Below are 26,934 nucleotides of genomic sequence, written 5' to 3' on the forward strand. Positions count from 1 at the left end.
GAGGAATTTAGGTTGTGAAATTTCCTTGTCTACTGTCCTTGTCCTTTTGTGTTACTACACTACGCACACATAAAGGAAAGCATGCTCTATAAACTGAGTATAATTTAGCTCACAATACAGCTTAAATGGGGGAGGACCATGTTTCCTGAAAACGAGGTGCTTTGGATTTGGCTGGGATAGGGTTAATTTTCTACATAACACCTTGTATGGGGCTATATTTTGGATTTGTGCGGAAAACCCTGTTGGTAACACAGGGGTGGTTTAGTTATCGCAGAGCAGTGCCTACACAAAGCCAAGGTCTTTTCTGTTCTTCACCTCACCCACCAGTGAGTAGGCTGGGGGGGCACAAGGGGCTGGGAGGGGACACAACTGAGACAGGTGACCCCAACTGACCAAAGGGATATTCCAGACCACAGAGTGTCATGCTTAGCATATAAAGCTGGGGGAAGAAGGAATGTGGCGAAATTTGACATTTTGGCTTTTGTTTTCCCGTTACACGTGATGGAGCCCTGCTTCCCTGGGGATGGCTGAGCACCTGCCTGCCCATGGGAAGTAGGGAATGAATTCCTTGCTTTGCTTTGCTTGTGTGTGCAGATTTTGCTTTACTTATTAAACTGCCTTCATCTCAACCTACAGATTTTCTCACTTTCACCCTTCTGATTCTCTCCCCCATCCCACATGGGCGAGTGAGCAAGGAGCTGCGTGGGGCTTGGATTATTTGTTAAGAATTTAGGAAAAATCCCAGAACTCCTCAGCTCCAGATTCTGTGTGCTTTACAAAGGCTGGATTTGGCTCTAATTAGCTGCAGATATTTATAGGATAGGTGTTTATGGTAAGGGAGCACAGATCCTGTCCTATCCTGAAGGCGTATCAGCAAGCTGAGAGTGGCCATCGATGGTTGTAGCCAAGCTCACTGTGCTAATGTCTCAGGACGACATTGGTGGTTGGTGACCTTAACAATGATGCCAAGGGATGAGTGGGATACAGAACTCTTGTGGTCCTCTGGTTTTTGTTTTGGGCTGATGGACATGACCAGACCTGTTCTGGCATGATGGGACTCCATACTCTTCCTCAGGCAATGGTTACACATGCTAAAATAACTCTTGACAGAAACACTGAAATAATTCCACCCATTCTTCTTTCTGCAGGGGGTCAGGAGCTTCACATCGGAATATCCCAGTTTGCCAGCTACCATGGGGCAGATATCAAGGTCCAAATTGGGGGCTCAGGGGCACAGATCCAGGTGCAGACGGACCGTGGTGTCAATGTGACGCTTCCAGCTTTGGCTGCGGGATGGTACAATGTTTCTGTTATCATCAATGGCGTTGCTGTCACTTCACACAGGTGCGTCAATGTATGTACCTTCCGTAATATATAAATACAATTCTCCATCCTGTTTGATATTTTAGGGTTAATCTGAAAATAAAGGTAAGAGTTTTCACAAATTCTGTACCTAACGGTGAAATCTGCAGTGTGGTATAAAATTATGAATAATTATCAAGGCATTTATTGATCTGTGAAACCGAAGTCAGCAAACTGCTAATGCTAGTCAATTAACTCCCCTTGGATCAGTAGGAGGCAGAAGAGAAACATTTTAGAAAAAACAGTTGATTTGATGAAAAATGCATATTCAGGAAATCAAAGGTATTCACAGATTCAGGTCAAATGCAGATAAATCCTGCTGTAGGAAAACAGCACAAGAGAAGAAACACTTTTCATGAGAAAAACAAAAGCTAGTTTGAAAAATAAAAAAATGCTTTGTTTGGAGAATTTTTAAATGATGCAGTTTCCATCTTTTAAGGTGACACCTCAAGTTCATACCCAGATAAATGTAGTATAAGTGAATTAAAATGTGGGGGAATACTGACCTTAAAGGGGGATGCAACAATGCATTCATGAGCAACATAGTTTTGCTCCTCAGCCACACAGCGTCCATGGCAGCTGCTAGGAATGATTCTGAAACAATGGTGCTGGGGAGGAGGGAGCTGCTTTTATTGCTCACAAACCACCCTAAGCTGCTTGTTGAGTTTTTGTACTTCAGAAGGAAAAAGCCCGTGGTCAGTGGGATGACATGCAGGGATTCATCCTATCTGACACTGGAGTCTGTTAGCGGCACCATCACTTTGCCTCCAGGGACAGAGAGTGGAGGGAGATGGGTCATCCCAGGAGACAACTCTGATCTCTGGTGGGCTGGATTGCAGGCTTGGGAAGGTCTACTTCTCTGATGTGTCTTTTTAGGACGGGGCTGTTTTTGAAAGGAGGGTGATGAGGAGGAAAAATAGATGTAGGTGGGACAGAAGCAGAGCTACATCCTTATCTGAGCAGGCTTCAGGAGGCTGTCTCTGGGTTTCCTCTTGCTGAGGTTTCCTCTTGCTGCAGTTACCTCTGCTGCCTCCTGGGAGGACATAAGGAGGGAAGGCAGCTGGGATGTCTCTTCAGTCCACTTGCATCTCCTGTCCATGGGCATAGCTACAGTGGCATTTGTTTGGTAAACCCCTCCCTCGTTCTTGCTTATTTTAATGGGCAATTCAGTTGTACCTCATGAACTAAATTTGACTCACAGGTTGCCACTTGATAAGACAGCATTCATAATAGATGTCACTGAAATCACATGGAAAAATTTGGTGTGTGGGGTGGACTTGTCACTGTGGCATTGAACCAAGGGGGTGTGACAGGCGGATGTTTGGTCTTCCAACCTAGAAGGAGTTGTAAGAAGGAATAGCATCGCAGCAGGAGAGAAAAATATATACAAAAATAAACCAAACCCCTTTCTATGTTGCTTGTGTTTTGCAGGGTTGAGCCATTAATCCAGTACATCTCGGAGATCTTCGGCATAGAGCCATGTTGTGGCTCCTTTCTGGGTAAATCAGTACATCTGCAGCCATTTAGGGACGTTAAAGGGATCAAGGGCACAGTTTTCCTGCAGGAATGGAAAGGGCATCCCATTTCACATCAGTTTAAATGAGGGTGGTTTAAATCTGTGACCCTTGATTATGCAGACAGCAGCAGTCTGGAAATGTGGGATTGTAGTGAGCATCCCTCTACCTGGTTGGCTGGCTCTGGGCTCCCTGTGCTTTGAATTTCATTTCCCCCAGTCCTTGCTCATGTCTCCTTGCATGTTCCTATTGGGAAAACAAAGCACACCCACACCTGACTCATCTGTGCTGTTTCCTTCAGTCATTACACCTCCATCTTTCAAAGCTTTCTGCAAGAAAGTTAGGTGGAAAGCAGGGTACAATTGTGCTTTGAATCAAACAACAATTTCAAGTGATCCCAAAGGGGACGTTCATTTTTAAGTTGAAATGACAAAAAAACCACACCCTTTTCCAATGTTAATTTTAATCGAAAGGGAAATATTTATAATTCCCATTCCAATCTTTTAAACATTGGAAATAATTTATGTGAGTTTCGGAGCAAAACATCTCTGAATTAAAAAGAAAAGTTTTACTTTAAATCTTAAAAAGCATATTTGGGCTGGTTGATTTATTTTGTCATTTGGCTAGGGGTGGGGGAGAGTTAAATCCCTGTAGTGAATTTTACATGAGCCCTTAGAAATGCTTTTATAGAAGACAGAGAAATTCTTGTGATGCAACTTCAGGTCCTCCACAGATTGCTCTCTCAGGTTTACAATGCATTTAAAGATACAAAAACTCAGTGGCTTTGTGGTGTATGATTAGTTCAATAGTTTGTGAAGTGCCCGAGCCTTGAAAGATGAAAGCAGGGATAGAGCTTGGAGAGTAAAGCCTATCATTTATGAAGATTAAGCTATACTAAAAAAAATAAAAATAATAATAAAAAAATTTGCACCTTTTCATATTTAAGCTTACATTGAAATTTAAATAAGAACTGATTAACTCTTTGGCTATAGTTTTATGAATGGCTTAAGCTGACTTAGAATATCACTGCTGCAAAAAGCCCCAGTCTTTCTCCCCTTTTCTCTAATCTTTTGTTGTCTCAACGCTTTCGTGGCCATCTGATTAAGGATTGGAGCTTGCTCAAAAGGAACCCTGTCATAAAACCAGTTATTTTTCAGCCAGATCATGGGAAAAGAAAGGGCATGGGCTTAATGGACAAAGAGGCTGAAACAAGGCAGGGCATGGGGGGTAACAGTACTGAAAACTAAAGGAAGATCGAGAGAGGCTTCAGCTGGGCTCTGGGCTTGGGAGCATGGGATTAGGCTGGGAATGCTGGAGGGTTTGCATTTTTATGATTATGACTTCCTAAAGTCCAGACTGCTCCTTCTTCAGTGCTGCCCTTCTTCTCAGCACCCTGGGTGGCAGTGCATATACCGGTGCTTTACAATGTTATATAAATTCATACGTCAAGATTCATGCTTATTCCAGATAATTAGCACCTATTGTCACTGGCAAGGGTGGTAGCAGAGACTCCCAAGGCTCCTTCTGTCAGTGTGGAGAGGAAAACTCCATTGCCATGCTGTAGAACAACTGTGCTGGATCAGACCAAAGATAGCCTGTTTCCCAGAGTGACCCAAACATGGGATGATTTAGGAAGATTATATGAGTGAGGAGCAATGGATGATGATACTTCAACAGACTTCCAGCTTCCAGCACTAGACAACAGGACAACTCATTTGGGGGTCATAACTTCGTATCTAACTCTTCCTGGATTGCTTTTCCATATGAATGATCCTATCAGTTCACATCGAGCCTTGTTTACCCAGTTGCTGTCATCTTCCGTGGTCTTCAGTAGATACCCAGGGAATGAAAACATCCAAGGCAAAGACAGGGGAAAGCAGGCAGCCTGCCTTCCTCCAGCCCCTGCGAGGGAAGCCCTGGTCAGAGTTGCCTTTGACAGTGGAGGGGGAACTGCTCTTCCCTTTCTCTTCCTGTTCTACCCACTTTAAACGGTGCAGGCTGGGAGTATGTCAGTAGGGGGGGAGGGCTTGAACTTGGAAGCATTCATCAATATATCAGCTTTTCTGGTCAGTGAACTCCTCGCGGGCAAGTGACCATCAGTGCATGGCAAATCTGGTGCTCTGCCTGAGTGGCCAGGCAGAACTGAAGACTGAAGGAAGGTCTGCAGTTCCGGCTTTTTGTTCGATAGTTTATCATAACCCATTCTGTTTCTCTGTATGCAGCAGGAGCAAACCATCTCTACCATCTTCTGTACAAGCAATCCCATTCCCTGAAGAATTAATTCTCTGTTTCCTCGCAGAGGCCCTTTCGCAGTGGCTTCTTCTAGTTCTGTGGTGGCTTTCTGCTGTCATTTACTGCCATGAAGGTCCCTGGCTATCTGATACCTTAGCCTCCTGTTCACGTAGGACTATCCTGATATATGATGGCTATTATCTCTAGCTGTCTTGTTCCAAAAAAAAAAAAAAAAAAAAAAAAAAAAGACTTAATTTCTTCATCCATTCACCCTGGCCAAGACTGTCTGCCGTGCTTATCAGCTTTATGATGGTTTGTGATTGTTCACACACAGTTATTAATTCCTTTCCTGCATATAATGTCTTTCTTCCTTACTTTTTTTTTTTGTTCATTCCTAGGTGGAACGCTGCTCACAATCTCTGGGGTAGGCTTTAGTCAAAATCCTGCCCTGCTTTCTGTTTCAATGGACAGGCGAACCTGTACGGTTACTCACTTGGCAGAAGAGACAGTTTGGTGCCTGACCCCTCCAGCTGCTAATTTGCCCAATGAAGATTCACAAGACGTGTCTGTCAGAGTAAATGTAGTCATCAGCAGTAGGTCACTTCAACATGCTTTCTCTGCAAAAAGGACCACCACCTTTAATTACCAAAGAGCTCTGACTCCTCTGATTACTGTCATTGAAACAGAAATCACAGACAGCAGTCTGCTCTTGAGCATCCAGGGGATAAACATCACTGGATCTGTGGCTAAGCTTGGGCTCAGTGAATGTGATCTGGAGTTTCAACGTGGCAACAACTCTGCCATGTTTTATCAGTGCTCTTTGCCACTGAGCAGCCTGGAGCCTGGGACTTTCCCCATCCAGGTTATTCAGAGGCAGCTAGGATATGCTCGTGTGACAGCAAGGCTGCAGGCCCTTACAATAACTCCACGGATAACCTCTGTATTCCCATCACAAGGATCAGTCTGTGGTGGGATGTTACTCACTATATCTGGTATTGCTTTAAAATCCAGGAGGAATTTGGTACGGGTCAGCTTGGGAAGTAATTATTCCTGCGAGATCCAGAATTCTGGTAACGATGCCATTAGTTGTACCGTCCTCCCAGGCGCTCATCCTTTGCATTACCGCTGGTTGGCTGAGGTGTCTTGGGTTCTTAATGTCACAGTGACTGTCAACGGGATCACCAGTGTCTGCCTTGGAGACTGTACACTCCACCTTCATGAGCAGTGGACCCCCATTGTAGATCTGGTGACCTGGGAGATGAATGAGACGTTCACCTACGTGATGATCAAAGGACAGAGTTTGGCATGGGCAAGCGATAGCCCCGTGGTACATGTGAATAACCAGGCTGTCTGCAAGGTAACTTTCTGGAATGAGACCAGCATCAAGTGCCAGACGGGTTGCATTGCCCCAGGGGAGCACAACGTTTCCGTATCCAACAGGCAAAGTGGGCAAGCTTGCTTCAGAAAGGCGTCCAGTGCTCTCACCATCCTGCCCCAGGTGTACCGGTTTTACCCACGGAACTTCAGTACCAACGGTGGAGGCCTACTCACCCTAGTAGGCTCGGCACTGAAAGGAAAGAGAATGACTTCTGTTCTCATTGATCATCACCCCTGCCTTGTTCTCAGTGTCACCTGTGTAGCTATCCAGTGCACGGTGCCTCCGGGTAAGGGGACTAGGGCTTTGAGTCTAAAAGTAGATGGCATCTCCTATTACCTTGGAAGGATAAGCTACAGTGAGGAGTTCACCCCAGCTTTCCTTTCGCTTGTTGCAACTGGTCTCCTTTTAACCGTGACAGTTTCGCGAGTCACAGAGATGGACACCATCGACGTATTTGTTGGAGACTTTGCTTGTAGCGGTGTCACCATCACTCGCTCTGCTTTGCAGTGCTCAGCTCCCTGGCTCCCTGCTGGCGAGTACCATGTGCTGGGCCTAGATGTCCCCAGGGGCTGGGCTTCCTCCAACCTGACCTTCACCTCTCCTCTGATGGTGGCAGCTGCCCACTACAACTGGGGTAAGTCATGGAGGCTTGCTGCAGCTCCTCCACTGAGGGACTGCAATGACTGTTATTTTTGGCATGAAAGAAAAAATATGACTTCAAAAAAATACCCTTGTTGAGAGCTGACTGTCGGGCTTTGCCTTAAATCCCGTTTTCTGTCTTTTTCCAAGGTGGTTTGAACGGAGGAGCGCTTTACCTGCGTGGAACTGGGTTTTCCCCAGGGAATACTTTGGTCACAGTCTGTGGCACCAGCTGTGGACTGTTGGGCAACATGACGATGACTGACCTGAGCTGCCTTGCCCCACGCTTACATGGTCAGTTAAGATGCAAAACCTGGCATTGTGTTAATGTCTTCTAAAAAACTGTCTTGACCCAAAACTGGGGGATCCCAGGGGAACAGAGCAGCAGCAGCAGCTCTGGAGAAAGGAGAGGAGCCAACATAGCACTGAATTGTGGGTTTTGAGCTCAGTCTGAAGACAGTTGCTGTCAGGGGCAGTTTTTGTGTCAATGGCCATGGTTTTGGACTAGATCCACCATGCGCCTGTGGTCACTCATGCTTTGTGGATGTGTATGAGATATGCTTCATCAATTGTGCAACTTCATCAGTTCCTTGTGGCAATGACTCCTTGGGAAAACGGCCTCATACAAAATGTGCATGAGAGCTGCAGGGCTGGGTACCCGAGCTGCTCTTGGCCATCGTGACCATCGTAGTGAGCTGAGCTCCCTTAAATGTCTTTTCTTCTGTGGCCTCATGTGTTTTGTGTTTTGGCTGCATGGTGGGACAGCTTCAGTGGGGTAAGGGGGTGGTGGTGGGGGAAAGATAAATGACTGGGAGGGTGAACAAAAGATGTACTGTGGCCAGTTCATACCTTTTGGAAGCTGGAGATAAGAATTTGAATTCCTTGAAAGGAAGATGGGATCATCCCACAGCCAGAACATCCTCCTTAACTGGAGAGTGGTAGCAGGGAATGATGCCAAAAACTAGCTCTTTCAGAGAGAAATAACCCTGCCTCAATTTTGGAGGAAACTCTTTGAAACGGACATTTCCTGGGGGACAGGATTTATTCCTCCCTCTCCAGCTGGCAGCACAGAATTAGGCTTCTAAGATCTGCAAAAGGCAGGATTTAAGACTTGGAATCTCACCCTGAGTCATATGCCATTCCCCAAACACTAGGCAAGAGCCCCTACCTTGGTGCTGCAGCATTCCAACACTTGGTCATGTAACACTTCAGCCCCTTCGTAGCTCTGATGTGAGGACAACATCCTGAGATCTACAGAAATATTTGCTGTTCTGTGGCCATTCAGAGGTCCATCATCCAAGTGACCAAAGATTTGTAGCCTCCTATCTTTTGTGGACCTGGAAGAAAGCTGACAGGGAGAGTGTCTATCAGAGTAAATGGCCAGGGTTTTGCTCAAATGTGTGTGAACTCTCCATCCTTCAAAATAGACAAAAGTTGACTAGATTAGTTTCTGAGAAACCAGTCCAATGTGAAATTTAATGTTCTTTTGAGCAAGGATTGGGACAAGAAGCATCCAGTGGTGGTCTTCAGCCCCAATTATTCCAAAATTCTTAATTTATTCTTATAATTTCAAATGGTCCCTTTCCTCATCCATGAGGAATACTAAGAAAAATGGAGAGGAGGGGAAAAAAGGGATTTAAAACCCAAACCCAAACACTCAAAAGGAGACGCCAAGAGGTTGTAAGGCCTCAATTTTCTTTCTTTTAAAAAAGATCCAGGCATAGTCCACAAAACTGCTTATTATTGTTTTTTAACCAAGAAAAAAGACATGGTGCTGGAGCATTGATAAACCTACAGCACAAAACAGGGAATTCTGGTTATTGCAGGAAGAACAGCAGAATAAAATGCAAATCAAATTGATCCAGACTGTGAAAACATTAATAACTGTGTTCAAAATTCACCGGGTGGTGGGTGGCAGAGGCAGCCTCGGGAAAGCCATCTCAGAGGCAGGACCACGAAGCTTATTCCGACACTAGATGTCAGCAAGTGCCCGCTGATTGCTGGCCCCGTGCGGGCCGCCTTCCTGGCGAGGGGATGCGAAGGATGTGCTGCCTCACCAGCCAAAGGGATGCAGGCAGCCCTGCTTTGAGGCCAGTTACAAGACACCCCCTCTCTCCCCTGCCGTGGATTTTTGCAGCGTGCAGTCTTGCAAATCTCACCAGTCGAGTTACAAAAATGTTTCTCTCTCAATAGAGTATTTACAGGAAAATGTTGTGGGTTTTTTTTTTTGGTTTTTTTTTTTTTTTTTTTTGCATTTAAGAAAAAGAATAAAAATCCTTCGCAGGCTGCTTAAATCTGTGAGTGTTTGCCAGGCTATTTGTGCTCCCTGAGACAGCCTGTGCACACCTGCATGTGGCATCTGCGAATCTATAGAGTGAGATGCTTTCCAGACAGAGTTCCTCCTAAGGGTTATACAACCCCACCGTCTAGGGCATGAATGGACTTAAGTGCAGTTAGTCCAGTCTCACCTCGTGGTTGACGTGCTGCTGTTTGCCCAGGGAAGTTTGCTATTTGGCACTCACACATCCAGTGCTCAGACCTTTCTTTCACAGCCTCGTCCACGTGGGAGAGATGGCAAAGTGACTTTGGGGATGCGGGACCATAAGCCACAAAAGAGATGGGAGGGATAGGTCTGTGGTGCCCCAGGGCCCCTTTGGCACAGAGGTTGGCCCAGCCAGGTTGGATGCTTGTCTGATATTTTCTAGCACTGCTTGTGGACTGGCTGATGAGAAGTGAAGAGTTCAAGCTGCATTTCTTCTGTTACAGCATGCTGTGAAGCAGAAACACCTCCCCTCTGGCACTGCGGGATGTCAGGTGGCAGCTCACTGCCCTGGGGTTTCAGTGCTAGGTCATGTTGTGTCTGGCCTGCTTAAGATTAAGAGATGTTCACGTGGAAATCCCCAACCAGTCCATCTAGCTTACTCGTGATCAAATCCGTAGGGCAAGGCTCTGCAGGTAGGAAATGTGACTTTTCCTTTTAACAGGCAGTTTTCTAAGACATGAGGAACTGCTAGTCTCCACAGGATCCATCCATAAGCCTGCCTGCCCCACAGGGTCTTCCTTAGGAACGGGTGTTGAGAGGGGTTGCAGCAAGGTTTTGGTTTGATCATTGATAAGAGCTGGGCAGGCTAAGTACTGAAACTGTGCTCAATCCGGAGCACAAGGAGTAGGAACGTAAGCCCACATGCCTTTATGAAAACTGTTGCTTGTTGCCAGCTCCAGAAAAATTGGAACGGAGCGAAAAATTTGAGTTTCACTCTTAAAGCTTAAGAAAATTAAATAAAATTAATGAAACTACGCTCCCTTCATGGAAAAAATAAAACAAACCGAAACCCCCAAACCCAAACTAACCCACAAGTCTTTCAAGGTTTAGTAGAGAACTGGCTTGATCCTGACAGCTCTCCCCTTCTCTGGTTCTTGCTTTGTCACTCGTGTCAAGGCGCTGTTGTGAATAGAGCTGTGGATTCTCTTCAGCTCAGGTTAAATTTACAGAACACGTGATTAACGCCTGTGGGATTGGATTGTGCTCCTGTGAAAGATGGGAAGATTGGCAGGAAGCTTGAGGCAGGTGAGAAAATAACTGAATATTCCTATTAGGTGCCATTAGGTAGGTACCATATGTAAGTTTTGCAGTGAGCTGGTACCTGAAATAGTACGTTTGACATTGGGGTGAAAAAAAGCAAAGAAAACTAAAAGTGGTAAAGGCAGCACCTTTAAAAGGAGGTGAATTGGTAAGAAGATCCGTCAGGGAAAAACCTGGTTGCACCAGCATGCTTGGAGTAACAGGTCTGGCATTAGGACTTTGATATAACATCTCTTGGGATCTTTGGTGGCAAGTTCTGGACCTACTGTTAGCCAGATTACATTGTTAAAAGTGGATGTTTATGGAAGAGGATTTAGATGGAAGGCTAGAAATTAAATTAGGCTGGTTTAAAAGGAAGAGAGATATGGCTTGGTGGAGCTCTGTCTATGGGGCAAGAGTGGAGAGAGGAATGAGTTTTGGTTGCAGCAGTGCAGATGTTCCAAGGAGATGCGCTGAGCTAGGACTGAGGAGGACTACAGCCAGGGAAATGGGGTGATTTTTATGAGTAAATGCAGAAGATGTGAAGGGGACATGTCATGGCAATTGAGACCTCAGTAGAAACCACGGCCTCTGATGATTGTTGTGGAGATCTAACTAAAGGATCCAAATGGTCCCTTCAGTCTTTCAAATCTGGAAATAGAATTAAGAAAAAGGCGGGGGGGGGAGGGGGGAAGCATATTGATTGCACAGCAGGAATGTTCTGACAGTGAGATCTATCAGGCAGTAGAATAGATGTTTGCAAAGTCATCTCTTGGGACTTCTGAAACTTGGCTGTGTGAAATGAATGTCTCCTAGGGAACAATTCCTCATAGTCAGAGGTCGGACTTGGTGACCTTAAAAGGTCTATTTTTCCCCTTTCCCATTTATTTATTTATTTTAACCTTTGTCTTCTTTGCGAAGCACATGTTAATAATGTGCTCTTCAGTCTATTTTGTGAGCGGTGGATGACCAGGGATGTGTGGTTTGGCACTGGGAGTCCTTGGGCAGTAGTTCAATCAGTCTGCAGCTGCCCTTGGAACTCCTGTAGGTTTTAGCCTCATCACACATCCGGCAGTTGTTATTAAACCGTGACCCAGAAAAAAGCCCTTGTGCTGAGCATCCCAGGATCCTGCCTTGAGCCAGAGTATCCCTCAAAGACAGGGTTGGGGTCGGTCGGTCCCTAACCCATTACCAACATGCAGAGATTTGGCTGCCATTGGGTCTTATCTGAAAAGAGAAGCTGTAATGGGACGAATGGGTTCATCTCAGTGATGGGATTGTATTACATGTCATTAGCAGGTTTTATCTTTATGGGGAATATAAAGCACAAAGCAGCTTCATTTTGAGGTTTGAACGCTAACCAATTAATCAGTATTTTGTCCCAGAACAGACAGACTATCCTTTTAGGACATACGAAGTACGTTGCAATCTTTAGTTGATTTTTTTGTTACTGTTGTGGCAGATCACAGCACCAGTAATACCAAGGGTTATTTGTGTTTAATGGTCAGAGGAACGGGGGTGAAAGGAAGGCCAAGATTTCCTCCTAAGAAAAGATACTAAATCCTCTGGGAGCAGGGGAAAATGAGGACCTTGGAGATCCCCAAGGAAGGAATGAGAAATGGACATCTCCCTGAAGAGTGGTATCTCCATCAGATGGACAGGAGCTGTAGGGTGCAGAGATGAGATCTCTCCCTCTTTCCATCTGAGAGGGAGAAGGTAGTCTTAGGTTTGCTTCTGGGTGTCTAGATTAAGCAGGGTTTTCTCAGATTTAGGTTCCACTGATCTCTCTACAACCCTTTGTAACCATGCTCTTTAGCTTAGATTTTATAAATGAATACCTTTTATTTGCCTGGTTTGATTTAGAAATTATTTCAGCAGTTGGCAGGATGCAAAACCTTACGTTCCCACAGGCATGATAACATTGAGATGTGGGCACCAGAGCACATCAGGAATGCTTGATTTCCATGTAACATTTTGGGAGTATCCAAAGAGTAACAGGCTGTTCTGCTGAGCTCTAAGGACTGTGCAGGTAATATCTTCTGGTGGCCTACATTATCCAGGCAAGTTCTTTGACAGCAGCAAGGTATCTAGGAAAATATCTAGGAAAATATTAATGTCCTGGGATTCCGTGGGTCATTTCTAACATTGATCTTAAAATAGGGTGCAACTGGTTTTCTACCCAGGGAAACTGTCATGTTCTTTCCAAGGCCACAAAAAAAAAAAAAAAATCCCAAAGCCTCTTTTGATTAGCTCAGCAACCTGTGGTGGTGTGTGGTGTTTTTTTTTTTTTTTTTTTTTTTTTCCCCTTCAACTCTGGAATGTGCATTTAATCTTCCTTTGACCACCCATCTTCAGAGGGTGGTCCAACACTGGAACAGGCTTCCTAGTGAGATGCTCGATGCCCTAAGCCTGTCAGTGTTTAAGAGGTGTTTGGACAATGCCCTTAACAACATGCTTTAACTTTTGGTCAGCTCTGAAGTGGTCAGGCAATTGGACTAGATGGTTGTGGTAGATCCCTTACAGTGGAAAATGTTCTATTCTATATATAGATAGATGAATATTCTCTATTTAATGCTATATATGGTATTAGTCTAGCTGGTTATTCATCCAGATTAGCTGTACCTTCTCCATTACCACATCTGAGCTTATCATAGTCTTTTGTGTCACTAGTAGAATAGAATAGTAAAACAGAAGGAGCTGTTATACCCTTTTACAAAAGAGGGACTAGTTCTTTGTTCTGCAGGAAAGGTGTGGGTTTGCAGAGGAAGGAAAAGGGCAGTGCCATTGCTGCTTGGATGTCCTTCATCTTTGCTAGTTTTGAGCAGTTCTCAGCCTCTCACTGGCTGAAAAAAAAACCCCAAAACAGCCCATGCATGGCACCTCTGTTGGAGAAATTCCTGTACTGAATTGGTTCTGTTGCAGGTTGTTGCAAAGGCAAGATCTTCATAGTATTTAGTCCTATTGGATTACACTAATTTGCTAAAACACAGATATCTAGTGCTGCTTAAAATGCCCTTGGAATGGCAGCCTGGCCTCAAGGAAGGCACAAGGCTTTTGTGGGAACTATAGAACACCTGAGGTGGCTCTAGACATCATTTCTGGGAAGTAAAAGCAAAATACAGGCACGGTGCCATAATTGCTTTAGGCTTCTCTGTCTATTACTTGTCTCTCTCATGTTTATATGTTGGTCTTCGAGGCAGGGATTGTGTTCGGCAATGTTTGAATGGATGCCGAGCAAGAGAATTTTCACTGGATTTGGGAAAGGAAAGAAATTAAGCATGTTGCAAAATGTGTGAAGTAATGATGTGGGTAACTTTTTTCTTATTCTAAATTCAGAGAAGAAAAATACAGAAAAATTGTGAACTCTCTCTCTGAAGTTCAGAACAGATGAAATGCTAGGTTTTAATATTTCAAAAAACACCTTAAACATTAAATAGTTACAAACTTTTCAAAAGTACTCCATATGAGATAATTTTTAGAAAAAGCACTAAATCTTTTAACATTAGAAATATAGCATTTTCATATTTTTACCATTTCAAAACCCATTTTCAGAATTGCTTAGCAGCTAAGACATTCATTAACAATGACACTTTCCCAGCAAACAAAATACCTTTTGAACAAACTGGAACTTAGAAAAGTAAACAAACAAACCAAAATATTCCTTTCTTGATAAATTTGCATTGACTGTGTTTCTGAAACTTGAGGAACACTCCTGGATACTGCAGTGCAGCCTGTAATACTGTCCATAGACCTTTTCAGGAGTTCATTACAACTATTAGATTAGTTCAGGGTTAATGAAAATTCTCCAAAAGTCCAAAACGATCAGGGTTTTGAGAGAAACAGTTTTGATCTCCAGCATTGTTTAATCCTTAAATGGTTCCTTTTTTAAATTATTAAAACCAAACATTTCAACTGAGCTGAACTCCAGGGACAGACAGTTCTTTTTTTTTTTTTTTTTTTTTGTTACCGTTTTTTGTCTGGGTTTAGAATAAGAAAACCTAATTTCTGTTTACACCACTGCTTCCTTAAATACACCTCAAAGCAAAGTGGCTGCTCCCATTACACTTTCTACCACATCCATGGAGTCAATCTTGGACCGAGCCTCTAGTCACACTCAGCTGCAAAGCAAGGTGGGAGATCTCACTTATGTTCCCCAGAAGCCCTCCAAGCTGTGGCAATGCTTTCATGAAACCTGTTTCTGAATTTCAAAGTCGTGACAGACATTAAGTTATCACATGTCCCTGGTAAAGGATTTGTGTCTGATCTGTAAACCATGGTCTGTCTTTCCCGGGAGAACTGTCCGTGCATGTATGTAATCACTTCTGTCACCTCCTCCTGGACAGACCAATTTGATCCCAAAGACCATCCTAATGCTCAATGCACAAAGGAGATTTTGCTTTGTGTGAGCGAGCACATAAGGGACAGAAGGAGTTGTATGGAGACCTACCCATCCTCCAAAAGGATGCACCAAAAGGGAGGTTGGGATATGCACATCAGGAATCCACAATGACAACTGTCAATAGCTAAGATATGCTTAGTATTAGTGGCTGCTTTGGGTTATTTTTTTCACTTTCTTGCCTTTGCAGCTTCTTTGGCCGTTCTCTGTGGCCTCACGCATTCTTCTGTTGACTGCCGAGAAGACAGAGCCACCTTCATCAAATGTGATGTCCAAGTCACCGTGGGTTCCTACCACCAGAGAGGATATGTGTCTTACCTGTATGTCTGTGAGGACAGCCCACCTCAGCAGCACTGGAGGGACATCAACCCACCCCAGAGGCGTTTTGCTGGTCTCTTTGCCAGGTTGGTGCTTCTTCTCCTCAACAGCTGAGTGGGGCCCATCCGAGCAACACCCCCCCGAAGATATCTCACCTTTTGCAGAACTGGCCTCTGCCAAATGATGGACTGAAGAAGCATATTTCTAGTTCTTAGGTTGAAGCCAGCAGAGCGATTTAGCCTTGAGTCCACTAGGGAGCTCCGCTGGGTTGTGAAATTCTTTCCTTGTGTCTATCAAAGCAACACTAGTCCCCCCCCTCCTTCCCTCCCGTCTTTTTAAAGGGTTTGAGAGACATCAGAAAATCCATCTCGTAAACAGCCTGCTTTGTTCCTTCTTAGGTTTTAATATTTATCTTCTGATCCAAAGCAACATCTGGTGGATGCCAATGGGGAAAAAGATTAGGCATTATGAGAAGCAGAAGGTTGTGTTTTTTTCTTCTTCTCTCCCCCCCGCCCCCCCCCCCCCCCTCACCCCCCTTCCTTTCTCCAAGCAGTTTCATGAGTAAAAAGTAGCAGAGAAAATCCAGCAGGTTGTGCAATATTTACTCAGCAAGGGTGCTCAGGCTTTGCAAATCCAAGGCCAAGTTGCCTAGGAGTATAAATTGGTACCATTGCTTTTAATGGAGCTGTGGGGATTTATACCTGCAGAGCACTTACTCCTAGGAGTAAGAGGGAGGTCTGAATTAAGGAATAAATGGATGAACAAAACTTTCTAAAGGACACTAAAGAAACAGAGAATTAGAATATCACTGCAATACATTGCCCATGATCTGCTGTACATGGTGAACCCCATTCCTGTCTGGTGGGTGATGCTGCAGTCCAGGTGTTTCAATGGAGTTGCAGAGATTTGGTACTCATCTTTATCTGGTCCTTATGTCACAGCTGGTGTTGTGAGTCACCAGAGGGAGTTCCAGATGCCCTGTGTTGAGAGAAGAAAACCAACTGGATTTACTGAACACAGGCAGCAGACACAAACGGCACTATGTTTTTAACTTATTAAAAAAAAAATAATTAAAAAGAAAGATCTACATAGTTACAGCATCTGCCTGGCAGACTGTAATTTCTTCCCGCACACCAGTTTTCTTAATTTGACCTGGCTTTCATAAGAAATAGACACCTTAAGAATGATGAAATTTTTGTCAGTTTTGAGAAAATCTGTCCTAGGGCAGAAAAAAATTATTTTCCTGTTGCGGGAGAGCAAGGCAGAATTGTGCCCTGAACTGTTTGCCAGCAGACTGCAGGCCAGAGCGCAGGAATCTGGCCAACTGACCTGTCCAAAGTCACATCGTGCATTGGTAATGTCCTGTGACATCCTAGGAGATGGGGAGGACAGTTTTCTTGGGGCAGACACGAGTAGGGAGTCGTAGAGAGGTAAAAAGAATTAATCTTGAAATTAAACTAATTTCATCAGTTCTATTGCTCCTGGAATGACTTCAGTGTTTCAGTACAAGAAACTTGTCTTGTCTTACTGAATCCTGTTTGGTTTTTTTTTTTTTTTTTGCTTTGTGTTTCCTGGGTATCAAAACGGTGCTCAGGTCTTTACTTGTAAAAAAGGTGTCTGCAATGTGTCTATTCCTATGATTGTTTTTCTGCTTGCTCCTTTTCTTGGTTTGAGCTGCTCCTGTGTAAGGAAAAGTAATGCGGTCCGTTCGCTGACTGTTTCCTTATTGTTTTTCGCTGTGGTTTTGTCCAATTTAATTGTGAATGTCCCAGAGACAGGGTTTATTATTCCTTCAGGGAATCCTATCAGGGAGATATTTCTGAACCAAATCAATCAACTTTTTCTTACCTAATGTTTTCCCACTCTTCCAGTGTCTTCAACCTCTTTGTTATTATCATTAGTTTTTCCCCTTGTGCTCAAGCTTGTCTAGTAGTTAGAAATTAAAACTTGGGTTGCTGAGGAATTTTCCAGAATACTGAGTTTTTTTAATGGTAAATCTATTTCTAAACTGGTTCTTGCTGAAGTGGAGCAGGGACAAAGAAGATTGATTTCAAGTGAGTTTCCTGATCTGAAAAAGCTAGGGAGAAGTAGAGGAAGAGGGAGTTTGAAGACATCCAAATTACGTGTTTCAGAACTTTGGAAAACTTTTTTGTTTAAATTTCAGTTCAGAAAAAATGTTTCATTTCCAAATATTAATAGAATTTGTAGAAAAGTATTAGAAAATTCAACTGTTCAAACTAGAAAATAACTGTTTGTGGAATTGCCAAAGTATTACACATGGATTACTGTAATCAATAACAGTAATAATAACCAAAAAACGTATGAATTTGTATTCTGTGCAAACATTCAAGTGGTAAGACATCCATTCCAGGACGGGGACAAAACTACTTAAATCATTCCTGGCTTAACTGCACATCAAATCTCTCCTCTTCTTTCTTACTACTTCTACAGTGGTTTGAATAAAGCTTCTCCTAACCTATTCTGTACTATAACCTACACTTTGTGAGTGTATAATGGCAAATGTGTATTACTTAGAAGGGGTGCAAGTCTTGCCATTAACCATTCTGGTACTAAGATGCGTCACTGAATTTCCTTTAATATATCACCCCTTTTTTTTCTTACATTTCATTTAAATGCTGCAGTTTGTTAACAGTTTTCCAGCATCAAAGTTTCAGGATGCAGTTACTAGGGGACAGGGAGGAACTGGCTCTTTGCCTATAAGCAAAGCTTGTTAAGTTTTGTAAAAAGATGTGAACAACTGCTCAAAGGTCCTAGTATTGACTTCAGTGCCTGGCAAGTTGGGCCTATGCCCTGCATCCAGCCCACAACAACCCCTTTCTGTCTTTAAAACAGTTGGTTATTTAAAAGACACAGCTTTTTCTTGTAGCATTAAAAAGAAGTTCTATGCAGTCTTGAAAGATAGCCCAGTCCATTGAATTATTGCACAGGACAAGAGCAGTTCTCAAAGTGTTGCTATCAAAAGCATGTGTAGTTCCCTACGGCTGGCTTTTGATTATTGATACAGCAGAGGGAAAGGTTCATTTAAATATAGCGATAAAAATTCACCGTTAAGAAGGTTCAGCTACTTGCAGAAGGCTTTTTTCCTGTTGTTTCTAATGTGGCTGCTGCCTTTAACACTTTAACCCTGAAGAAGGGCAACAAAACAAACACCCCCTAAATGCACTGTCAGAGCAGCTCTTTGTTTGCACAATGAGCTGCTATATCCAGCATGGTTTGGAAATTTCAGGTTCATTAAACCATTCTGATCATCACCCTCCTAACAAAGCTCTGAGTGTTGCCTTTCCAATTAGGTCAATTTTGGTAGAACTTAGGCTCCTGACTTTGGCACTTCAGGAAATCCTGTTAGATGGGGCTTTCCCGAGCCTGAAAACCTTTGAAAATCCTGGTCCTATCTATCTGGTCCTCTATTTTGTCGAGCAAATCACAGTATGAACTCTGTCCTTTCTTAGCCACTCAGAAAAGTGGTATAATTTCTGAGCTATGTTGGTGTTTGCTCTAACTCATCTCCTTTCTGCTCGCCTTCCCACAAGATGCAGATGTATTTCTGATGGTGGGATGGGGAGAGGAAGAAGAAGGAGCAATGGCTGAGGAAGGAATGAAAAGTGATATTGGATTACACCATCCTGATCCAAAGCCTGTAGAAGTAAATTTGGAAGTTTTCCCCTCATTTTGAGAGATGTTGGATCCCATAGCTCCCCATAATGAAATGCTACCAAAGTCAGCAGCAACTCCAAGGGAAAAAAAAATGTTTCCTCCCCACCACCTTTCCTGTTACTTCTTCCCCCTATGCAAGGGGAGGCTTTAGAGCAAATGTCTGTTAGTATAACTGGCACATATATCGAATCTGCTTAGTCTGGGCTGTTAAGTAACTTTAATTAATTTACTAAGTTAATGTTCCAGTGCTAGCAACAAAGCATCATTGCAATCAGCTGGGTAGCAGGAATTGGAACCCCTAAATGAGCTCATTTTTTCACAGTTGGAATTAGGGACCAGTTAGCCAGTTGTGTGGTTTTTCCAATTTCTCCCCTTGCCCTAGGGGAGTTGCAAGTTATTCATTCCCTATTGCTAAGTGTGAGTAAGATGGGGAGGGGGGAGACAGGAACAAACCCTACACCATGTAGGAGTCCATCTTTGATCCTAACACTGCTGATTCCCTAGCTGTTGTCTGCGCTTATCTTCCTGCCTTGGTCCTAGAGTCGTGTTTGCTACTATTTGTAATAGTTTGGGGAAGCAGAAAGGCATCACTGAGAGATATTTACTGCATGTATTTTCATCCCGAGTCTGTGCAGATAAAGGGGGGAAAAACAAATAAACAATAAAAGAATGGAAACAAAATTACAGAAATTTGCAAAGTTTGACAAATGGTGGCCAGGAGTTGCCACAAGCTAATGGCTTGCAATGATTAATAAGAGTAAAAATAATTGCATTTCATTAAGATTGATGACACCCCATTTAACCTCCCTTCTCGTTTCAGCCCTAAAGTGGAAAGAGATGAAGTTCTCATCTATAATAGCTCCTGTAACATTACCATGGAAACTGAGGCAGAGATGGAGTGTGAGGGAGCTAATCAGCCAATTACTGCCAAGATTACTGAGATATGGAAAAACTGGGGCCAGAACACTCAGGTATAATCAAATCTTTTTTACAGACTGATTCAAACAGCTTAAAATTAAATTTGTAATATTGTGTACATTTAAAGGGGGCAAAAAAAAAAACAATTTAGGCAGAGCAGCAGCAATATATAATATTAAATGCTTTCCAACTTTGAATAGCAGTTGTAATGCAGTGCAGCTGAATTAATGGTTAACTATGGTTAATCATGTATTTTATGAGACATAAATGAGCTTTACCTTATTTTCTGTGCAATGCAGGTGTTTTTTCAAACTCTCCCTTATTTATATAAATTCAAAGTCTGTCTTAAAAGTGTTATTTTCTGTTACTTGAAATCTTAGCCATGTGATACAGAGTTTCAGCTCACTGGCAGAGACTTAGCATTCCGCATTTGTGCAGCTCTGCTTATATTTGTTTTTTTCTCCTCTTCGGTATCTGAAGTAAAATGGGACAGTCCTCTCCGTGCTATGTGCGGGTATAGCAAGAAGAAAGACATATGTAAAGAGTTCATGACAAAAAATTATGACTCTGAATTAACATGATTGTAGGGCTCTATATCTAAAAAGGTAAACGTTAAATGTCCTTTTAAAGTCCACGTGGTGTTGCAGAGTTTCTGGGGGCTTGAGCTAAATACTGGGTTGTGCCACCTGTGAGAAGAAATTCAGAGGGGTTGGATATTTGGAGAACATCAAATATCCCTTTGTCACTCACCTTTCCTAAATGAGCAGCTCCTGAGAAGTGGTGGGGACCTACCATGTACAGGGCAGAGCAAGTGGGAAGAGTTCCTCACCTGACTTATGGTAAAAAACCAAATGCTGTTTTTTAATCTATTAAATCAAATTATCATGCAGTCTTCTTGGTACAGTTGAAACCTAGAGAAATGAAGTTTGTTTGCTTAGCGTTGGTGTTAAATCTACCATGGTCATTTTTAACTCTGTAATGACGTTTCCTTTACTCCCCCATCCCACCCCAAAAGTGGCTGCAGTGTCCTGGCAAAGTAATCTTGGTGTGTTTCCAGTATCGGATTCTAGATCTTTTACTAAGAACCTCTGACTGTTTGCCTTACCTTACATGTATGGTACTATTGCAGCTGGGTATCCCAAAATACAATTGCTTGCCTTCATTCTGTTAAGTCTGTCTTGATCTGTGAAGGAATGTCACGTGTAGCCCTTTACCTATTCGTGTTGATCTGCCAGTCAGCCTTGCTAGTCACGCTACCAGAAACGTGCCCAGCTAAGGAGAAAACCAAGCCCCAAAACTTGCTAGTTGACAACTGCAGGAGGACAGCAAAGGGAAGTGCTCAGGCAAGTATCAGATCAATTGGTAACTGCTCCTTCCTATTCATATTTTCCTTCCTGAATGTGATAAGGGCATCTCTACAGCCCCAGAGCCTGGGCTGCAGCGTGTAGGAGGTATTACCTGCTGTTGGCTGTGATCTGAACAGCTCAGCTGTGTCACAGGTCCTGTAGTCTCAGTAACAAGATGATGACGGGTTGTCTTTGACTCAGGTAGGAGCAAGAATAGGAAGAAGTGGTGAGGTTTGGCCCTACTATGGTTTTTCTGCTCAGAGTGGGGAAAATCACGGAAGTCCTAAGTGTTCTGAATGATTAAATTCATTCAGGGAGAGCAGGACAAAACTAGCCGTGCTTTTAGATCTGGGATTTGTGGCTGCTTAATGAACCCAGAGGGCCTTTGGAATCATTTTATCCCTCTTCCCAAAACTGGTCTGGGTGAGCAGAGGTGGATGGGTGGGGAGTTCAGATAAATGGTTTCAATTTTGGTCCCTTTCTAGCTGACAGCATCCTGTTAAGATTTATGACCTGGTGCAGCATATACATGCTTCACTGTAGAGATTTAAATCATGTCATGTGAACTGGCCTTACCTTTCCAGTGGAAATAATGGTCCCCAGGTTCAGCACTAAGCGGTGAAATGCATTAATAGCACCACGTGCCTTAGGATAATGGTGCTATTAGCAGGCAGCACCACTCTGTGTACAAGTAATGGGGCTGCATCTCTTTATAATAACATCTGGCACATCTATTGAACTCTCATGCAAGGATCTCAAAGTGCTTCGTAAAAAACGGGCCTGATCCGTAGCTGTTCTCAGCATACCTACACTGCTCAGTGCTTTGTTTTCTACTCACTCTTTTGCTTACTCTCTTCTGAAGGATGCCCAGGCAGGCTGATAACTCAGCAGTGTCTTAGCACAGCTGAGCTTTGTGGGAGGGTTGCGGCAGAGATGATTAGATGATGATGGAGCAGAATTAGCTCCAGGATGGCACTGGAAGTAAAAAGAATTGTTGCAGAAAGGCTGACAGACGCTTATATTATCAAGAGCATGGAATGAATGGGCATTGGCAAGAAGAGAGAACAACCTCTGTTCAGAGCAGAAAATATTTTTTTTTTAAAAAAGTTTGGTTCTGCGAACTTGAGTCTAAGGGATACAGACATTAGGGTAAGGTCCTTTTTATTTCAGTCATTTTAAGACACCTAATAAGACCTGCCTGTAATTCTAGAAATAATAAGAAAGACATGAATGTGATTAGTTGGGATTTGGTAGGCTGGAAATGAGGTGAACGTAGACTGTGAATGTGACAAGGTTTGGCAGCAATCTCCTGGTGGGAGAATGCTGGGCAGGAAGATCCAGACATGCCTGGGGAGGAGCGTGGTGGGTGCATGAGGGAGGCTGGGTGCCATGATATCCCCAGTAGCAGGGAACCAAACCAGACGTGACCTGGCAGCATCGAAGAGAAATCCACGCATAAGGATCCTGGTGTACAGTGAGTGGCAGAGGCATGTCCATTGGCTTGATCCTGCCTTTGACCAGCACGGGCGTTGCAGTGAATGGAAATAGGCCATTTTTCTCTTACCTGACTCTGCAGAACAGTATCCAGACAGTGAATTCACCCTGGATCTGTCAGCTTTACTAAAACTTGTATTAAATGGCTGTTGTAACTCATCCAGGAATCTGACCTTAGCCATGCTTGTTGGGTTTTGAATAACAACATGTTGCCAGATCAATTCTCCCATTTTTCTGGTCACATCCAGAGGATATTATATGCATTCCTATGGTGTTCCCCCAACGCCTGTTTGAATTGCAAGTGTATATGTGCGCCAAAGATGCCAAAGAGATTAACAAATGCTGCAAATGTTCTTCCTCGGTGCATTAGAGGTGGTTGTCCTTTGAACTTCTTTTACTGTCTTAGATACGCAGAAACTCCAATTACTAGAGGATCATTGTACGTAGATAGAAATTCTTCACAGATGCAATTCCCCCGCCCCATTTCTTTAACTCCCATTTTCCCCTGCTAATTTTCATTAAAATAGATCTTTATATGTATTTAAGAAATTAGCTCTAGGTACCTTAATTTTTGGATGATCTGCATGAGATGGCTAAGCTTAATTCTGCAGGGAAGAGAGTTCTTCTACCTTTGATTTCAATATAACTTTGCTGAAAAATTGGGCTGTAGCTATCATAAAAAATTAGAATGTTATTTTTGAAAATGCTGTCTGTTTTGTTCACGTTGTACATGTTGTTCCCTTGAGTCAGGTACTTGAATTTGCTGTCTAGGTTGAATCCCTCTGAATATTTGTGGGCAGAATCCTCAGGAAAACAGCTGTATTTTCTGGTAGGTGATGCAATATCCATCACTTAAGTTTTGTCCCTTCAAAGCTGATCTCCGAGTTGTTGCTTGCATGGTTACAATCTGAGCTGGGCTCAGCTCTGAATCTAGAGGACCTCCAAGATTTCGGGGAGTTTCAAGTTGCTGGCTGGAGATCCGTGAGTTGCATGGCAGACTTAATGAAATTTAAGTTCACCAACTTGGACTTTACCTGGGGACTGGTCTGTCCCACCACCCCCAGAGAATTTTATGCTTTTATGCTTTTCTTCATAAACTGATTTAGGCCCTTGCCTCACTTTCTGTTTGAAGTATTTTATCCCCTATGACTTAATTAGGTTGTGCAAAGTAAGCAGGAGGCCTCTGCCCCACTGTTGCATTCAGCATCATCAGTGTTTGTAACTTGCTTCTTTATTATCTAAGGAAGAGTTGCAGAATAATTTTTATATTGGTACATAATGAAGTTTAGCCTACTTAAAGGAGAGGGGGAAAAGAAAACAACCCATAACTGCCCCCCCACCCCAGCACTGATTGTATATCCCACAGGACTTAATTAGTTCACAGTTTCATGATACTCTGGATAATGGGAAGATATGAATTAAATAATAAAAGGGAAAAGTTCTAATGCTCACTCAGTACCTGTCCACTTCCACCTTGGTTGCATAATGAGATGTCAGCTACCGTGACACTGATGAGACATGTAAACCATGCTGATAACACACGTAAAGGATGCTCATGGGAAGGTTTGACCAGGCTTGGATGTCTCTGAACCCATTATGCTTAGTGAGCCTTCAGATTATTATTCCGGACCACTGGACCAGACCTAATCATCATGCAAGCATGCTGTTTGAGCAGTGCTTCCCTGCTCTGGCTCCCCCTCCTCCCCTGGCCCAGATGGGTGATATAATGTTTGTCGGAGGGCAGATGCCGCGTACATTAAGTCAGTCATAGGGAAGCTGAACTGGTATACTAGTGAATTCTCTACAACCTAACCCTCGAGGGGTCCCTATTAAGAAATAGAAGGCTAATAAAAAATAACTTGCTAGATAAAAATGCCATCCTGGATTATGGCTCTGCCTGGGTATGCTGTGCTGCCTTTAGTTTGTTTTTAAATAGGGCATTAAAGGAAGGTCCTGAGATTTAAGAAGTGGCTTAGAGTATTGAGGATCTGTAAATTCTTGGCTTGGTGATTGATACCAGGATAACTGCTTTGTTCACTTTTCAGCACAAAAAAAAAAAAAAAAAAGAGAGAGAGAGAGAAAAATAAAACCACAAAAGGCTGTGTCTGAGAGATGCAGTCACCTAAGATACCCTGGCTGTTCAGCTTCCACTTAATGTAATCAGAACTAGCTCTCCAAATCCCTTGCATTCCACTGCAGATCTTAGAATCACTCCTTTCTTTTTTTGGGCCCTTGTTTTCCCCATTTACCATCACCCTGGATGCTGCATTATTTGAAGGGAAGGAAGGAGATGAGATCATTTTGCCCGTTGGAGATATACTTTATAAAGGTGGCAAATCCTAGGCAGCTTTCTGGGAAGCATAAAAGGTTCTCCGGAAACACGGAGCACTCTGAACGTAAAGGGCTCTTACTTTGTTATTGACAGCAGGACTGATGCCAAACCTCTCAACCATGTTGTCCATCTGTGAGGGACACAAGTGATGGGAGGTGACTCTGCTTGGCAGGTCCAGCAGGCTCTTTGCACTCTGCATAGTAGATGCCCGATGCTCTTTTACTCTTGTTTTAGTGCCATCCTCATGTTGAGTGGATGTTTGATGGGTGCATTTTTAAGGGTGATAGGGTCATAATTGGTTGTGCCTACATGCAGACAAGTGAGGGCTTCCAGTCCGTGGTCAGATAGGTTTATAAGTATCTTCTGTTTAAAAAAAACCCAATGAAATAACAAAATCCAGTAATTTTAGCAGGGTACCAGTGCCTAAGGATGAAGGTGTGGGGTATTGTCTTTCAAGCTTCTTTGCCTTCAGAGCCCTGGCACACTCTAATATCTACACTGTCTCCCTTTGGTGCCCTTTGGCCATCTATTTCCACCTGCCCTCCATCTCCTGTACTGTCCTTTTTTTTCCTTGAGCACCAAACAACACCAGAAAGGGCAAAGAAATCCTTTCTCTGCCTTCTCCAGTGCTCTCCTTTGCTGGAATGCCTATGAGGGCAACAGCTACACCAGTCTGAGAGTGGTTAAGCAGGATAGGGATGAGACATGCTGCCTGTGAGGGTGGATGCATCTGGGTCTGAGCAGGAGCCCACAAATGGGTCCTGGAACCGTGTGCTAGCAGAGATGGAGCACTTGGGTTTGTGCTTCCTCTACCTCGATGCAAGGGAAGCGGTGCTGCCTGCCCTGCGTTACTGTTTTGGGGAGATGGATGCTAAAGGGTGCTTCAAAAGTGGCCTTTCCTCTTCACCCTCCTTACCTTAATACAGAAAAGTTTACACTGGAAGCAACAGAGCAGATTCCATCTTGATACATAGTTTTTTTTGTAGGGGTTAATAAATCAGCTCCCCTTTTCTCAACTGGAGGGAGAATTATAGTAAGATAGGATATTTCATTCCTGTGTATCCCTTTAGATGCTTTAAAACACCAGATGCCTTTATTTGGCCATAAGGGGTCACATCTTGCAGAGGCTGGGGAATCATTTCCTTTGACTCTAGCTTATTAGGGAGGATCCTGATAGTACCTGACATCATGGTGTCTTGGGCTTTGATCAGGGCTCCTGGATGCCTTGGCAGCACAAATAGCCAAAAATAACCATGTCACACAAGATGGGATGTCAGGAGTAAGGCTAGATGAAATTCTTCTAAACTATTGTGTGTATGTTTTTCATAAATACGCACTTTCAACAGCCCAGCAAGCCCACCCTTGCATCTCCATGTTCCCTGTTTTCTTACCCTGCTAGCTTGGTCACAGTGTTATTTTCAGAAGGGGGTAGGGAAGGCAACAAAACCAACCGAGATTTGCAAGCCTCACAGAAAGGAAGTGGGGGAGTCCATAATAATACAATAAAAAGAAAACCAGAACTCCAGTCTTGGGGTGCGGATGCTATCGGAGCAGAGAGGTACCATCTGCAAGGTTGTTAAGATGTAGAGAACCAAGATGGCCTCCACAGTAACCACAGGCAATGTGAAGAGATAAATGGTTGACCCGAGCCCGTGTCAGGCTAGGATTGATGCCACTATCAGCCCTAGTGCCTTTGCAATGATTTTTTAAAAAATCTCTGATAGAGTGTGTTATCTAGTTACTGGCACGAGGGCAATGGCCTGGAGGC

The 26,934-nt window shown here is 43.4% G+C and overlaps 1 protein-coding gene across 4 annotated transcripts in view; it reads left to right on the forward strand.

The window, feature by feature from the left end:
• PKHD1 (PKHD1 ciliary IPT domain containing fibrocystin/polyductin) overlaps positions 1-26,934 on the forward strand; it is a 280,766-nt gene that overhangs the window by 50,081 nt on the left and 203,751 nt on the right. For all 4 annotated transcript variants that reach the window (XM_056343184.1, XM_056343183.1, XM_056343185.1 and 1 more), the window contains 6 exons: positions 1,149-1,344; positions 2,794-2,861; positions 5,507-7,120; positions 7,276-7,419; positions 15,274-15,487; positions 19,897-20,047. In XM_056343184.1, the coding sequence (XP_056199159.1) occupies positions 1,149-1,344; positions 2,794-2,861; positions 5,507-7,120; positions 7,276-7,419; positions 15,274-15,487; positions 19,897-20,047 (2,387 nt within the window). The remainder of the gene's footprint in view (positions 1-1,148; positions 1,345-2,793; positions 2,862-5,506; positions 7,121-7,275; positions 7,420-15,273; positions 15,488-19,896; positions 20,048-26,934) is intronic.

Source organism: Falco biarmicus, chromosome 6 (assembly GCF_023638135.1).
Source record: "Falco biarmicus isolate bFalBia1 chromosome 6, bFalBia1.pri, whole genome shotgun sequence".
In the NCBI taxonomy this organism is placed as follows: Eukaryota; Metazoa; Chordata; class Aves; order Falconiformes; family Falconidae; genus Falco; species Falco biarmicus.